At 49.7% G+C, this 17,483-nt stretch overlaps 1 protein-coding gene across 1 annotated transcript; it reads left to right on the top strand.

Annotated features, from left to right (window-relative positions):
* Nucleotides 1-7,581: 7,581 nt before the first annotated feature.
* On the top strand, nucleotides 7,582-13,454 carry LOC142913939 (uncharacterized). The gene is made up of 3 exons (XM_076061058.1): nucleotides 7,582-8,228; nucleotides 8,649-8,713; nucleotides 10,312-13,454. Exons 1-3 carry the CDS (start codon nucleotides 7,802-7,804, stop codon nucleotides 10,918-10,920), a joined length of 1,101 nt encoding a protein of 366 aa, XP_075917173.1. The 5' UTR covers nucleotides 7,582-7,801; the 3' UTR covers nucleotides 10,921-13,454.
* Nucleotides 13,455-17,483: the final 4,029 nt, after the last annotated feature.

The raw sequence follows: 17,483 nt of genomic DNA, 5'->3' as shown, positions 1-17,483 counted from the left end.
TTGGGTAGATCTCTAACCAGGAGCAAGAGCCAATAAGCTCCCAAGCATTCACTATGTTATAATAATTGCTTTTACATGGTGCTTGCTTAATCGCCTCAGCAACTCGGAGTTTTGTATCTCATCTCAAACACTCGAAGAACATCCCCAAGTAGCAGCTGCCCCTGTGTGGCACAAGGTGGTGGCCCTGCACCGGCCTGCATGTGGACAAGAGCCTGTCAGTAGGGGGCGATGATTGATGCGTCATCTCAGTTGTGTAGTTTGTAGGTAATGCTTAGAATTTGCTACATTTTCACTCAGACGCCAGCATGCAATGGCCTACTCGTTTTGAATGACACAATAGTATGTTTTACATACACTGTGAAGCAGACTGCAACTTTTTTTTAAAAGCTTCTTGTTAATACGATGTAACGTGATGCAGTATATTTCACTGAAGTAATCCAATTTTGTTAATATGCCTGTCAATAATTTAGAATGAATTCTTGTTTGATTTTGTGCATACTTGTAACATTTGATCTGTAAGGGTCAAACATTGAATAAGTGATGTTAGGACAAAGTGTGTGTGTGTGTTTTGGAAGTAACTTGTACAGAGAACTCAGGTGGGACCCGTTGTTCTTGTGATACAGGTCAAATGGTGTTTTTGTGTTCCACGAAGCGTCTGCCTCTGGAGCAACTCATCGTCTTTGAAATAGGTAGCACGCTCGGATCATTCATCAGTTACAAGGCATACCACTTAAAAGTTACATGTAGCGGAGGAGGTACATTCTCTACAACACGAATTGTAGTTTTGTCTTACGTGTTGACGTAGATTTTGTCTAACTAGGACTAGAAATGCACCTTGCTGATTAACGTCTGGATGTTCGTACCTGTCGGTTGAAGAAAACCCCACTGCTGTTGTTGAGACGCTGTGCACCAATAAGGGTCCAACACATTAACGGCCTTCAGGCCAGGAAAGTCACAACATTTGCACACGAAGGACGCATTCACGCAAACACCCGGTGCTCCGTTTTGAAGTTTTAAAATGAAACATCTTTGAATTGTGTTGTGTTTTGAATTAGATGATTTTTATTTCTTCATTAAAAGCTTGTATCAATTTACATCTGGAAGACTTCATTGAAAAGGACATTTCGTGTGAATTTTCTCTCGTCATTAAGTAGACGGCCTTGCCGGGGGTTCGGTTCAATGCGAACACAAACAGTGTACACACACACAGTGTACACACACAGTGTACACGCACACAGTGACACAGTGACACACACAGTGTACACTGTGTGTACACTGTGTGTGTGCACACACAGTGTACACACAGTGACACAGTGACGCACACACAGTGACAGTGCACACACACAGTGACACACAGTGACACAGTGACACAACAACAACCGCCATTTGCTACTAAGTGGCGGTGACGTCACCACGACGCTTGTGCCAAGCACAGTGACACACACAGCGACACACAGTGACACACACTGTATACACACAGTGTACACACACACAGTGTATACAGACAGTGTACACACACACAGTGTATACAAACAGTGTACACACAGTGTACACACACACAGTGTATATACACAGTGTGCGTACACAGTGTATACACAGTGTACACACACAGTGTACACACACACAGTGTACACACACAGTGTACACATACACAGTGTATACACAGTGTAAACACAGTGTACACACACACAGGGTATACACAGTGTACACACACAGTGTACACACGGTGTACATACAGTGTATACACCCAGTGTACACACACAGGGTACACACAGTGTATATATACACACACACAGTGTACACACAGTGACACACAGGGTATACACAGTGTACACACACAGTGTATACAGTGTACACACACAGTATACACACACACAGTGTACACACACAATGTACACACACAATGTACACACACACAGTGTACACACACTGTACACACACAGTGTACACATATGCAGTGTACACACACAGTGTACACACAGTGTACACACACTGTACACATACGCAGTGTACACACACACAGTGTATACACATAGTGTACACACACACAGTGTACACACACAGTGTCTGTACACAGTGTACACACACAGTGTACACACACAATTTATACACACAGTGTACACATACGCAGTGTACACACACAGTGTATACACATAGTGTACACACACACAGCGTACACACGCAGTGTACACACACAGTGTATACACATAGTGTACACACAGTGTACACACAGTGTATACACAATATACACAATGTACACACACAGTGTACACACACACAGTGTACACACACATAGTGTACACACACAATTTATACACACAGTGTACACATACGCAGTGTACACACACACAGTGTATACACAGTGTACACACACACAGCGTACACACATAGGGTACACACACAGTGTATACACACACAGTGTACACACACAGTGTACACATAGTGTACACACACACAGTGTACACACAGGGTATACACAGTGTACATACACACAGTGTACACACACACAGTGTACACACACACAGTGGCACACAGTGTACACACAGTGACACACACACACAGTGTATACACACACAGTGTACACGCACTGTATACAGTGTACACACACAGTGTACACACACAGTGTATACAAACAGTGTACACACATACAGTGTACACATAGACACCTGGGAGCCAGAAATCTTTCTGATGGGCCAAATACTCATTTCACTCATTAAATGCAAATAAATTTATAACATTTTTGACATGCGTTTCTCTGGATTTTTGTTGTTATTCTGTCTCTCACTGTTCAAATAAATCTACCATTAGAATTATAGACTGATCATTTCTTTGTCAGTGGGCAAACGTACAAAATCAGCAGGGGATCAAAATATTTTTATTTATTATTTTATTGTTTCCATTCTACGTGGTGACTTTACCGAAATAACCAAGAAGATGAATCCCTGCAGTCACGAAAGCTTTAAATAGAAATTTGAATTGCAAGTGCTTTGAGTGTGCACGTGCCGTGTGGAAACAAATTGTACGATACGCTTATGGTGGATATGATTAGGTAATATCGTAGTATCGCCATATCGCGATAACTTTCGGAGTTAAATGTTGTACAATTCTGCAAGAGCGTTCCCAACTTTGATCGCGTTGTGTGAACGTCATCATTTGGAACGAACCAACTTACCGCTTTAAATAGGGGGGGGGTCGCAGACGCGGTAATATTTTTTAAAATATATAAATATATACATCTACAACAGCAAAACAATGACGGAGCGACCGTGACTATCACAGTAGATCATTCAGCATATATTGTTTGAGTAAATACGATTCAAATTACGTGATGGAAGTGAAAGTATAAGATTGATAGTTTGAGCATCAACCCTTCGCTGGGAGTGGTAGCTCCCAAGTGCCAATGGCTGACGCCTCAAGCGCAGCTCCCAGGACGCTTCTAAACTGTTCGGAACATAACAACTCCCCACCCCCCACCCTAAACTCTAAACTTGCACGAACAATTCCTCTCGCCCCTTAAAACTCTGAGCAGGATTGAACTCACGCGAACCGGTAAGTGGGTGTATTGGTTTTAAAATTTTGACGAAAAAAAAATCCGGTGTTGTGTGACCCCCGTTGCGGCGGTGACACCACAGGCTGTGGTTGCTCCTCGCCGGGGAAGGCGTCTCCTTCTCGGTAGGCAATCCAGGCCATTCAGGCCCTCCCTGGCGTCTCGGGCCTAGTCTGTCCCAAAGAAAATAAACATTTATACATGCTTTGTGGAACTGTTTTCACAGTAAGATACACAGGCAGCAGTCGTAAGAAGAAAGGCTTAAATACAATCGTCGGTAACAGAGGCGTTATGAAAAAGGGCCATTGCCCGATTATGCACTACAGTATTTACTTTTAAGGGCAGTGTTATTGGTAAATATGTAGGGGGTTTTTCTCTCGTGATATACCCGTCTTTGTGTTTGTCCTCATGCTGTGGGTTTCGGGCTGTTCCACGCGAGTTTGAAGCCATTGGTTAAACGAGGTAACACAACCACGGGTCAAGTTATCTCTTGATGCATCACAGCTGTCATCATAACGCGTACGGTTTACCCCGTATTCTTGTACAGAGACATTGAGTTTTCACGCCCATACGGGGTACAGCCATTTCAATACGGGCAAAAAAACATGCTTTGGTAACATAATATTGTCTGTTTGTGTTTCTACATTGTGATGGGACTTCGTAGGACGAACGTTGATATTTATAAAGACACTTGGTGGCCGATACGGTCTGAATTGATCTGTAATAAGGTAGGGGCACTGATAGAGGTTGACAGCTACGTGGTGGTGAGTGTACTCGAAGTGAATCTCTATTTGTGTGTTTCTCCCTTGTGATGGGACTTTGTTGTTGTTGTTGTTGTTTCAGGCGGCTGCGGGACTGTGCAACGTTGGTGAGTGGCATAGGAGCGGTGGGGGCAACATCCATTGTAGAGTACAATGTCACTACGCTCCCACGTCTGCGCTACCCTCCTCCACCAAGCCGCCACACGGACGAGCGTGGTGAAGTATGGTCAAATCACGACCCGGGGCGGCGTGGGGAGACCCTCGTCCGGCAATGGATTAACAAATTGGCTCTTACTGTTTATCTCCATATATATAAAAATATGTAAAGTTGTGATTGTGTGTGTTGTCTGTTCAAAATGTTTAGCCTACTTCCCGACATGCAACAAACTGGAAATTTGCCATGTGGGTACTTTCCAGACTGTACACCGTGCAAACATTATACAAATACACTTTTGTGTTTTTGGGGGGGGAAGCTCAATAATGTATAGATTTTTTGCACGGCAAGTGAGCTGTGACGTCAAATCTGTCACGTGACCCTCGCACGTGGAGGCGTAACGCGTTGTAGTGTAGTGGTTAGCGTTGTCTGTGTGTGTCTGTGTGTGTGTGTGTCTGTCTGTGTGTGTCTGTGTGTGTGTGTGTCTGTGTGTTTTTTTTGTGTGTTGTGGGGAGCGATAGTGTGGCGGTTAGCGCGCTGCGCTATGAACCCGGCGACACGGGTTCGATTCCCGCTCATGGCCAACACCAGTGACGATTATCTGAACCGGTCCCGGGCCTCCCCTAGGTCGACTCAGCCTCAATGCGGTGTGTAAGCTCTTTCAGTAAAGTCACGTTGAAGGGAAGCAATAAAAGAATAAAATATATATAAAGCAATAAAAATTGTTTTATTATATAAAACAATAAAACATTTTTTATATAATAATATATTTATAAAACAATAAGAATTGTTTTATATATATTTTCTTATTTTATTTTTTCCCCTCAACGTGACTTTACCGAAAGAGCTAAGAATATAAAAATAGAAAAGTAATTGATATGATTATAGATTTGAAAGACTTTGTGTCGGCAGGGATTCACACTCTTTATTTTTTTCTTCCGGTGAAGTCACATAGGACGCTCGGATTTAGAGACGAGGGGGGATCGGGGAGCACGCGCAAGTTCAGGGGCATCGTATTGATCGATAAGCAATAGACAAGTAATCGATATGATTGTAGATTTGAAAGATTTCGTGTCGGCAGGGATTCGCACTCTTTATTTTTTTCTTCCGGTGAAGTCACATAGGACGCTCGGATTTAGAGACGAGGGGGGATCGGGGAGCACGCGCAAGTTCAGGGGCATCATATTGATCGATAAGCAATAGACAAGTAATCGATATGATTGTAGATTTGAAAGATTTCGTGTCGGCAGGGATTTGCACTCTTTAGTTTGTTTTTTTTTTCCGGTGAAGTCACGTAGGTAACAAAAATAAATAAAATAAATGAAAACTAAAATTTCATCACGACGTTTCGCGCGCAACCCAAAGCGACCTTCAGGTTGGGGGGGGGGGGAGACAACGTGAAGGACCCTTGTTGTGGTTGCGTCCTGAAACGTCGTGATAGAATTTAGTTTTAATTTACTCTTTGGTTCTATTGGGTAAAGTCACCACGTAGGTGAAAATAAAATAATAAAAAATCACGACGTTTCGGCCACAACACAAGCGGCCTTCATCAGGTGAAGGGACGAGACTGTCTGGAGGACAGCGCTGGAGTGAAAAAGCCACGCTTAGATCACGACCTTTAAGCTGTGTGAGAGAAACAAAGCGCCTTGACAAAGGAATTAGCATACAATTTAGCATTGAAATGGCTCATTGAAATAGCTAAGTTAAAGTATACACATCCGCAGATGCTAAATTATATGTTAATTCCTTTGTCAAGGTGCTTTGTTTTCTAATAGAACCAAAGAGTATGGATCCTTGCAGTCACGAAAGCTTTAAATCTAGAATTTAGTTTTAATTTATTTAATTTATTTTATTTTTAACCTACTACCTGACTTTAGCGGAAAAAAAAACCACAGCCTGCGAATCCCTGCAGTCACGTTGGCTTCAGATCTAGAACGAAGTGATTTTATAACCGACGTGACCTAAACCTTTGGGGGGCCAAGTGCCGTCGGCAAGCTGCTGCTGCTGCTGCTGTGAAGGTCGCCCCGGGACACGCGAGAGGCCGGCGGTGGGTGGCCAGCACCACGCTCAGCTGCTACATCTCTCTCTCCTCTCTCCTCTCTCTCTCGCCCCGTGTCGATGTCTACACACCGCACCAGGTACTCGTTTTAAGGCTGAGTCGACCTAGGGGAGGCGCTCGTATTCGTCGCGAGCCGGGAATTTGGAACTCGTGGGGGGCCAGGTGCGATAACCACTCGCGACAGCAGTTGACGCCCAACAATTGTTTAAATGTTATACGGTGGGGCCGGTGGTGGTGGTTGGTGGTGGTGGTGGTCTTTACGACAACGATATATTCCGTGGAGCATTAACGGACTGTCGGGGCAAGTTCTGTTAGCGAGCACCTGTGAAGGCCGGCACGGAAACACGAGGGGGGCGGGTGTCAATGTTTACGTATTGCAACAGGTAACTCATTTGAGGCTGAGTCGATCTAGGGGGAGGCCAAGGATCAGTTCAGATAATCGTCACTGATGTTGGCCAGGAGCGGGAGTCGAACTAGGGTCGACAGGTTGTTGGTAGCGCAGCGCAGCTAGGGGGTCATCCGTTGAGTACGTACGCAAAAACCTGTCAAATAAGTATTATAAAAAACGCGCTTTAATGAAATGCACCGCACTAATGTGGCCGCAGAAGCTCGCCACAACGTAAGGGGACCGTGGTCATTCACAGCCAACGTCAGTTGAGCGTGGACAATTAGAGCCGAGCCGAAACATAACACGTAAAAAATAATGTTTAAAAAAAATACGTTTTTATTTGATTTTTAATGATAGAATATGGTATTGTCATCAGTATGACATAAGTTTACCAAGTTTGATACCACATTGGGAAGTGGGTTAAAATTGAGTTGTCTTGCTTCTGGCTTCAATTGGCTTCATTTTGCTGTACTCTTACGTTATTCTTTTTGTCATTGCCACGACCCCCAGGTCACTCTTGCAAATCAGTTATCCTGGTCTCTTGAGGTCTCACCCCGGTCACAAAATCAACTTGACACTTGAACTCTGCACACCCGTTTGCACCCACACGCTGCCACCCAAAACGCCCCATCAACCCCTACACCCCGTTACGCCCCAGCGCACACCCCAACATCCCTACAGACAGACGTTTGAGCGTCTACTTACCCACCTGTGTTTCCACGCCGGCTTCGACTTCGCGACCCTTCCCCCGCGGCGGCCAAGGAGGGGCTGCGGTCTCCTCAATGATCCTCCCTCACGTTCACCGTTCTCCCACGGGGCCCAGCGCAGGTCACTTCATGGTGATCCTCCTCACATTCACCGTTCTCCCACGGGGCCCAGCGCAGGTCGCCTCATGGAGCGTTCCGACTTCGCCCCCAACGAGGCCCTGGGCCCTGGGCCGCTCGCGCGCCGTCGGGACTCGGACCGCGGGCCCAAGACTCTGAGGCCCTCACAGCCGGACGCCACTGAGCACAGCCTCCTTGACGATCGTGGGCACTCAACCCCCAGGACCCGGTTCGGGGTTGAAGACCCGTGGCAGCAGCAGCAGTTGGGATTAAGTCCCATGCAGTGGGGGCCTGGCGGGCCTCCGCACGGGCCCCCCCAGGAGTATGGCCCAGCGGACACGGAGCCGGCCCCGGGCTTCGCCTCGCGACATCGGAGCCCCAGGAGCGGCCCCGGCTCGGCGCTTGACGGCAAAACGGCGCCGTCCGCTCGCGGCATCGGCGATTCGCCCTGCTTTCGGACGAGCATGGTCCCGGCGCCTGTGGAGCGAGAAGGAGGTGATTACTGGGAAATGGCGGGCGGCGCATTTTAATTGCGGCTCGATCGGCGCCACCGTAACGAGGCAGCACTGTCAGCCGCGTCTCGCGTCCCTGGCGGTGTCCGCGTGGCTCTCCCAGCGCGTGTGCGTCTGCGCGCGTGTCTGTGTGTGCGAGCTCGCGTCTGTGTGCGTGTGTGAATTTGTGTTGGCGCATCTGCGTGCGTGTAAATGTGTCTGCGTGTGTGTGTGTGTGCGTCTCTGCATTTTCGTGCGCGTGTCTACGCGCGCGAATTTGTGCCTGTGCGAATTTCTGTCGGTGTTTCGCTTTAATGTCTGCGCGTGAATTTGTGTCGTGTCTGCGTGTGTGAACTCCACGCAATTCTTCGTGATGGGGGGACCTTTGTCTCGTGTGCATCGTCTCTGTGTCTGCGCTGTACAGGGACGGTGCCTGGGTGCAGTTCGCCCTCCACGGAGTCCGGGAGCGGCCGAGCCTCGTCGGGAACGGTGAGACGCGACGATTCATATTCGCCGTCTCCCGCCGGCCTCTGCGTCTCTTCGCACTCGGGGACATGGGGACATCGCGAGACGCAGGGCAGTGGCCTCACCCGGGATTAACCCCCCCCACGCAGCGTACACGCAAAGCGCCAGGAGGTCACGGGGTCGATCCTGACCTGGACGCCCACATATTTGGAGTTTGCGTGTTCTCTCTCTCTCCCTGTGGGCATGGAGGTTTTTCTACGGGTTCTCCGGTTTTTTTCCCCTCCGCATTTATGAACACGCGTTCAGAGTATTTGGCCGCTGTACATTTCCACTTGAAAAGCCACTTCACCGGGCTATCGTTTGTGGCCAGGTCGCGTCTGAAATGAGAGCCGTATGGCTCGGTGGCCCTTACCTGGTAAAATAATAAATAGCACAAAGTAAATCACAGCAGCCCACACACACTCACACACAGTGCACGGCAAGTGAGCGGCGATGTCGCATCCGTGATGTCACCGGCATGCGGCAGCGTCACGCAGAGTGCCTGCTGACCTCACGCATCCCCCCCCAACCCTCCGCGTAGGCCGTGCATCCCGAACAAAAGCTGTCTCGATGTTCTAAGTTGACGCGACTATTTTCAGCTCGCGCTTAAATATAAAGCGGAAGATCCATCCGTTTGTGTGAAGCGGCAAAACCTCTCCAACGCTGACTCTCTGACGTCGTGAAATTTGCACAGCTTACGCCCGATTTTCAGCTCGCCACGTCACGGTCCCTTCCCGGGTCGCCTGGTTAAGGTTGAACTTCCTCGAGTGAAAGACGTCCGATTTATCTTGTTGGTTCTTTCGGTAAAGTCACCACGTAGAATGGAAATAAAGTAATAAAAATAAAACGAAATAAAATTCTCACGACGTTTCGGCCACAACACAAGTAGCCTTCTTCTACTTGCGTTGTGGCCGAAACGTCGTGAGAATTATATTTTATTATGTTTTATTTTTATTATTTTATTTCCATTCCAGGTGGTGACTTTACCGAAAGAACCAATAAAGATGAATCCCTGCAGTTATAAAGCTTTAAATCGATTTTTTTATCCGATTTAGTTAAATTGATTTGTCTCGGCTTTTTTATTTCTTGCGAGCATCAATTTTTTCGTCAGGTTTTGTCAGTCAAATAAAAGGGAATATTAAATTAATCCCAAGGCAAGACTCCACAACTCCCGGGCGAAGCCGGTTAGTAGTAAAGCTCGTGCCATTATAAAATACTCCGTGTGTGGCCTACATTGGGTGGCCCATAAGTCTGGAATCGTAGGGAAAACTAATTCATATTTTGATTTAAAGCTTTCGTGACTGCAGTAATTCATATTCTTAGCTCTTTCGGTAAAGTCACCACGTTGAAGGGAAACAACAAAATAATAAAATATATATAAAACAATAAAAAAAATCTCACGACGTACCTGATGACGACCGTTTGTGTTTTGGTCGAAACGTCGTGAGAATTTTAATTGTTTTATATATTTTATTGTTTCCCTTCAACGTGGTGACTTTACCGAAAGAACTAAGAATATAATTCATATTTGTTTGTTGCTGCTGCTGTTGCTGCTGTTGCTGCTGCTGCTGCTTGTATAATAGGCGGACACAGACGGGGACCCTGAAACCTCCGCACCGTCGGAGGTGTCAGCCGATCGGCCGAGCGGCCAGCTGGTCCCCACTGGCGCGTCAGGTGGTCCCCGCGTCCAGCGCACGAGACCCCGGGATGAAAAAAAAGAGCAGCGGGTGGAAGAAGAAGAAGAGCAGGGAGATGAACATGAGATGGAGGAGGAGCATGAGGAGGAGGAGCGCAAAGCAGAGGAAGATACGGAAGCGGCGGCCGATCCTTCCGCGTCATTCGAGGGCCTCGCGAGCGACCAGACGCCCGAGTCGCAGGCCACGGTGTACCGGCGGCTCCTGCAGGTCGCGTACCGGCTCCAGAAACTCCAGCAGGAGCAACAGCAGCAGCAGGAGCAGCAGCAGGAGCAGCAGCAGCAGGAGCAGCAGCAGGAGCAGGAGCAGCAGCAGGAGCAGCAGCAGCAGCAGCAGCTGGAGCAGCAGCAGGAGCAGCAGCAGCAGGAGCAGCAGGAGCAGCAGCAGCAGCAGGAGGGGTTAGCAGAGGCAGAGCCGTTGTTCGGCGCAGGGCTCGTTGGCGTGGCGGATCGATCCCGGGTGGCCTGCGATGGATCCCGGGTGGCAAGCGATGGATGATGAGGATGAGGCCCGGGGCTACCCAAGCGCGGCCACCTCAGGCGCGGCTCCTAGAGGGCCGGGCGCCCTGAGTCACCGCCTCTCGGCTTCCCTCCCTCCGCTCCCCCCGGCCCTGCTCTAACTGCCCCCCTCCCCCCCCACCACCACCACCCCTCCTAACTTTACTCACCGCGACTTCCTGAAGACTTAAAACTTCCCGCGGCCGCGGGAAGTTCTGTGTTGTTTGGTTCTTTCGGTTAAACTCACGCGGATAGAGAAATAACAAATGGAGCGAATAAAAAAATAATGAGAGCAAGAACGGCGACGTTCCGAAGGCAACGCGGGCGGTCGACGTCACCCCCCCACCCCCTTCCTGATGACGACTGCTCGCGTCGCGATGGGGACATCGCGGTTTTTATTCTCGTTATATTTGTATTCACTTTATTATTATTATTATTTCTCTGTCTACGTTACTTTACCGATGGAACCAAAGAATGTGAACTTCCTGAAGCTTCTGTGGGGGGCCCCTCGCCCCCCGCCCCCCCACCCACCGCTCGGGACGTCTCTCTCACGAGATCTCAGCTGGCTGCGTCAGAACTGCCGCACGATGGGAAACGCCGCAAGCGGCTCGAGGGAAACGAAACGCAAGGCGTGGTCGGAGCGATTTGCTTCTCGAGCGAGCGTCGAGGCGTGTGCTGTTCGTAGCCCTGCAGAGCCACGGAGCGTGGGAATTCCACGTTGCAGCTACGAGGACGAGTCCGTCCACAGGGCAAAAGCACTGTCGATCTTCCCCGCAGAGTGGCGCTCATTTTGTCAACCCCCCGGAGGCATATCGGGCTCGGTCGACCGCCGCCGAAACGAGGATTCGAACTTACGACCTTTGCCACCTTCGCCGGATTCCGGCACGCAAACGTCCGGTAAACGTGTCGCGTCGCCCGAGGGGGGGGGGGGGGAGGCTCGCGGCCCACGAAGAGGGGGGATCGGACAGAGCCGAGAGGATCGGGTTTCCTTCGCCAGTCGCGTTTTCGTTTCCTGCCCTTTGAGCGGAGAGCCGCGCGGCCGCCCACGATGCGTGGGCGGCCGCTTGATGCGCGACGATCGTCTCCGCTTGGTGGTCCTCGTGCCGCCTTCGAGGCGGAGCGGACACGCGGCGGCCATCGTTTGACACGTGACTCTCAAGACGCCGAGTTAATTCGTCGGAAGTCGCGCGAATCCGTCGAGAAGGTTTTCCACCTCGCCGCCCGATCGCCGCCACGCGTCTCTGCCCTGTCCGGGGGGCTCGGGAACCCCAATCCCCATTGCCCCCCCACTCGGTCCCGGTGCCGCTTTTGTTAAGAGTTGCTTGTGTAAACGTCGCCGCCGTGATGTAAACAAACACTCGGGGTGTAGGCAACTTGGCGGTGCAAATAAATATACCCCGGGTGGGGGGGGGGGGGGTGTGTACATCGCCATCGCGCGTGGCACGGGGCGAGAAAGGATTCGGTGGGCGCGGTGAACATTGAGCTGAGCTGAAGGGGGTCGCTCTCTCACCTCTTCCACCTCTTCCACCTCCTCAACCCAAGGTACTCATTCCCCCCCCCCCCCGTAAATAGAGGTAATGATGATGTGGACTTGTTACTCAACGCCTCCGCTCAGCGTCCGCGCGCTCTCTCGTCGGGGAAGAGAGGCAAGGAGAGAGGAGAGAGCTCAACGATACCGACAATTGCCCAAGCTCTGCAGGCCTCTATACATTGAGGTGTTATCGGGCAGCCAACGCGTGTTTGCAGGTGGGAGGAACCCGGAGCACCCGGTAGAAGTCTCCTCCAATCATATGGAACAAGTTTTCAAGTTTCATTTATTTAGGTATAGCCCTGTGAGCCATGCGGCTCTTAAGTTGGGGCTGACTGCCCCCACCCCCGCCACCGCCGCGACTACCCGCCGGGGGCTCAGCCAGGCAGGAGCACGGTTGTCGCTTCGCCCTCAAGTCAACCCCCACACCTCCGACCGCCTGCTTGGCCGACTCCCACTTCCGTCTCTCCCACCCGTCCCATCGGTGTGGGCTGGGCCCGCCGACCCGCCCGCTCCCTGAGCCGCTCGGGGTGGTGGTGGGGGGGTTGACGGTCAACGTGTGTCGGTGCGTAGCCTCGCCGCACGGCCTCGTGATGGTCACTGGATCCATTCCTTGTTGTTGTGTCCCCCCCCCACCACCCACCACCGCATCCGTCTTTGTCTTTCCCTTGGACTTCTGCCTCGGGACTCATTCGAGAAGGTGGCGCGGGAGTGGGGCGTCCTGTGAACCTCGCAACGCGCCGTCCACCCTCTCAATCTCTAAAACCTCGCCGAATTAAACGAAGGCGGCGTTGGAATCGTAATTCCAACGCTGTCCTCGTGACAGCACGGTCCCTTCACCCGACGAAGGCCACTTGTGTTGTGGCCGAAACGTCGTGATTTTTTTTAGATTTTTTTACCTCTGTGACTTACCGAACGGAACCAAAGAGTACAATTTATAACATTTTTGACATGCGTTTTTCTGGATTCTGTCTCTCACTGTTCAAATAAACCTACCATTAAAATTATAGACTGATCATTTCTTTGTCAGTGGGCAAACGTACAAAATCAGCAGGGGATCAAATACTTTTTTCCCTCGCTGTTTACGTAGAGTTGTGGCCCAGTGGTTAACGCACTTCGATATGAACCCAGCAGCAACCTGAATTCAGTTCCAAGCCGTGCCCAACATGAGCGGTGAGTGATGTATCAAATCAAGAGTGAGATATCTTTAACTGCCCCGTCCACCCCTTCCCCCGCCTAACCAACCGTGCACTGGCTGGCGTGGTGAAGTATGCTCATGTAACCCTCACCGTGTGGGGAGGCCCTCATCCAGCAGTGGATTGACAAGATGGCCTGTACAATATGCGATCTGGTAACTACCTTGCCAGGTATACAGGAGGTCGTGGGTTCGACCCTGACCCTGACACCTGCTGCTGCTGCTGTATATTTGGAGTCTGTGTCTCTCTCATCATCATCACGGTGGCTAGGAGATGTTAACTACCTCGCCAGGTACACAGGAGGTCGTGGGTTCGACCCCGACCCTGACGCCTGCTGCTGCTGCTGTATATTTGAAGTCTGCGTGTCTCTCTCTCATCATCATCACAGTGTCTAGGAGATGTTAACTACCTCGCCAGGTATGCAGGATGTCGTGGGTGCGACCCTGACCCTCTGACACACGTGTATTTGGAGTTTGCGTGATCTCCCCGTGGTCGCGTGGATTATCGTCCGAGCCCTCCCGTTTTGAACCCTCGATATCCGAACGCTCGGACACTCAGGAAGTCCAATTAGCTGATCGAATGGACGAGTGCAGAATTATTCCCGACAGTGTCCATGTGTGTTTCGCCTGTTGTGGAATTGTTTCAGTCACCCCCCGCCACCCACCACACACGCACACAACACTGGTACTTGGCTGCCGACCGGTAGGGCAAATCTCATTGCCTTGTAATCCACCACCCGCCAGCGAACAGGTCCACAGAGTTACTGACCGAGCGCAATGCTCAATCCACACGCTCGTCCCACCCGCCCCGCCTGGCTTACACCCAACACACACGAGCACACACACACACGCACGCACACACACACGCACACACACACACACATGCACACGCACACACACACGCACACACACGTACACACACACACGCACACGCGCGCACGCACACGCACACACACATGCACACACACACGCACACACACGTACACACACACGCACACACGCACACGCGCGCACGCACACGCACACACACATGCACACACACACGCACACACACGCACACACACATACACACACACACACATACACACACACGCACACACGCACACACACACACATACACACACATACACACACATACACACACACATACATACACACATACACACACATACACACACTCACACACACACATACACACACTCACACACACATACACACACACACTCACACACACATACACACTCACACACACATACACACACTCACACACACATACACACACTCACACACACATACACACACACACTTACACACACTCACACACATACACACACACTCACACACAGACATACACACACTCACACACATACACTCACACACTTACACACACACACATACACACACTCACACACACATACACACACTCACACACTCACACACATACACACACACACAACTTGGTATCTGAAATCAATATTTGGACGGCAGAACATGTATTTACATTCGTATTCATGCGTGTCATGTATGAAGTGTATTTGTTGGGGTGTGTGTGTGCGCACCTTCTACCAACAGTCTGTTCATAAGGGTGCGCGAGGCGCGTGCTAGTGCTTCGTGTGCTGGGCTCCTCTCCGATTCGTGCGCCACGGAGCACGTGACGTGCCGTGCCGTCAGCCAAATAGCCGCGTTCTTGCGGTGCTCAAGATTCCCGAAGAATGACCTCGTACGAGAAGATTGCACAGAAAGACACTGACATGGCGAGTGGAGCGAGTGTCGCTGTGTGTGTAGATTCCCGTGTGGGGAGTCGGCAGGGCTGTTGCGTCGCTAGAGGATTAACGCGAATTTATATTCCAGTTGTTGAGTTCTTTTTTTTTAAGTCATGGGCCTCCTCTACATCCACTCAGACTCGAAACGATGACAGCATCTGATTTAACGCGTTAAAACATTACCAATGTGGAGACCTCCCCTTGAAGGCATCAGCATAGGGGAGACAAAGGTGGCCAGGCGTGGTGTGCCGTGCTGGTCTTCAGCACGGCTCCGGCCCAAGGCTACCAGGGGGGCATCTTCGTCTCTGCAGCTGTACGTGAGGAGCGTGCTTAGCGGCACGCTTCACAATTTTTTTTTCCTCCGCCCCCGGTTCCCTCCCTTTTGACTCCGGATTCTGAGAAGCCTGCGAGGTCCTCATCCACAGCCGCTTGGGCCGAAGTGGTCGCGGTCTACGAGGCGAACCAAGGGTACTGAATATCTGTGAGAACGAGCTTTATAGTTCATCGTATTCCTCCAGTGTGAATATTGATTGAGATTCTGATTCTGACCAAAGGCAAGGACAGAAACCCCCCCTGTGTAGCCATAACAGACTTGGGGCAGGTGCTCATCGCGAGTAACCAATCAACACCCACCACTCACTTGCTTCAGTGGGAAACAACTTGGACGTGCCCGCCCTTGCTCGACACTAAACAATGATTTAATAGCGACGACGAGTACATTCATACGTAGAGTGACGCACCTTGAATGACGACATTCAAGGTGCGTCACTCTTCGGCCTGTGGCCGTATCTCCCAGCAATTTGCCTCTTTGGTTTCTCCTCTTAAACACCTGGCGAGTTGCTATCTCTTAAACAAGTAATTTGGCAAGGATAGTCTCTGTAACAATAAGTAAATCAATGGTAAACGAGCGCTAATTTAACAAGTGTAGAGGATTCTCACGACGTTTCGACTGCAACACAAGCAGTCATCATCAGGTGTGAAAATCAACGGCAAGAAACATTTGAGAGAAGTGGCGGTTTGTATTTATTTTCTTGAAATGAAAGATGTCGAGCATCCTGAGCTAGCTAACACTGAGTGGCTCCTGAAGTTGTACTATCTTGTGGACATGACTGGACATCTGAACCAGCTCAATGTGAAAATGCAAGGCATTGGAAAGTCTTATCCCTTCAACAAGCAGTGTTTGCATTTGAAAACAAGCTGGAACTCTTCATCGTGGATATTGAAAAAGGTCGTTTACTGCACTATGAAAAACTGAGAGAATTTAAAGATGCGTGCACAGCAAGTGACCCCGTTTAACATTTTGATCTCCAGCAGCTAGCTGGCTTCACATCTGATCTCCAGCAGTCATTCAAAGCACGCTTTGGAGAATTTCCTGAGCACACTCGTCTTTTCAAGTTCATCACTCATCCACACGAGTGTTCAGTGGACAAAGCCGACCTGAGTTACATCCCTGGTGTCTCCATCAGAGATTTTGAGCTGGAAGTTGCTGACCTGAAGGCTTCAGACATGTGGGTGAATAAGTTCAAGTCACTGAATGAAGCTTTGGAAAGACTTGAACAACAGCAAGCAGAGCTGGCGAGCAAACACAAGTGGACAGAAATGAAAAAACTTCAACCTGCAGACCAGCTGATTGTCAAAACATGGAACGCGCTTCCTGTCACATACCACACACTGCAGCGTGTGAGTATTGTTTTATTGACCATGTTTGGTTCTACGTATTCATGTGAGCAGTCGTTCTCACATCTAAAAAACATCAAGATCAACCTACGATCCCGTTTAACGGATGAAAGCCTCAACGCCTGCATGAAGCTTAACCTCACCACGTAACAACCAGACTACAAAGCCATCAGCAAAACAATGCAGCACCAGAAGTCGCATGAATGGTAAGAAGTATTTTATTTATTATTAGTTGTTGGTATAACGTTATTAAAAAGGATACATTCAGAGACTTATTATATTCTAAAATTGGTGGTCTTAGTTAAAAATACACGCATTTAGTTGTATTCAGTGTTAAAAAAGTATATGGCTCTCACGGACATTTATTTTAAAATGTGGCTTTCATGGCTCTCTCAGCCAAA

Source organism: Petromyzon marinus, unplaced genomic scaffold, assembly GCF_048934315.1.
Source record: "Petromyzon marinus isolate PM22_M1 ecotype Great Lakes invasive population unplaced genomic scaffold, UKy_Petmar_22M1.pri1.0 PM_G_Scaffold_27, whole genome shotgun sequence".
Classification (NCBI taxonomy): Eukaryota; Metazoa; Chordata; class Hyperoartia; order Petromyzontiformes; family Petromyzontidae; genus Petromyzon; species Petromyzon marinus.
Note: the sequence above shows the minus strand (reverse complement) of the source record. Positions and strands in the feature narration are given on the sequence as shown.

What these genes read in the sequence shown, in the direction of transcription:
- LOC142913939 (XM_076061058.1), top strand. Translation starts at nt 7,802, where the DNA reads ATGGAGCGTTCCGACTTCGCCCCCAACGAGGCCCTGGGCCCTGGGCCG. An exon ending in GCCTGTGGAGCGAGAAGGAG is followed by an intron (nt 8,229 to 8,648) that starts GTGATTACTGGG and finishes TGCGCTGTACAG; the next exon opens with GGACGGTGCCTGGGTGCAGT. An exon ending in GCCGAGCCTCGTCGGGAACG is followed by an intron (nt 8,714 to 10,311) that starts GTGAGACGCGAC and finishes CTTGTATAATAG; the next exon opens with GCGGACACAGACGGGGACCC.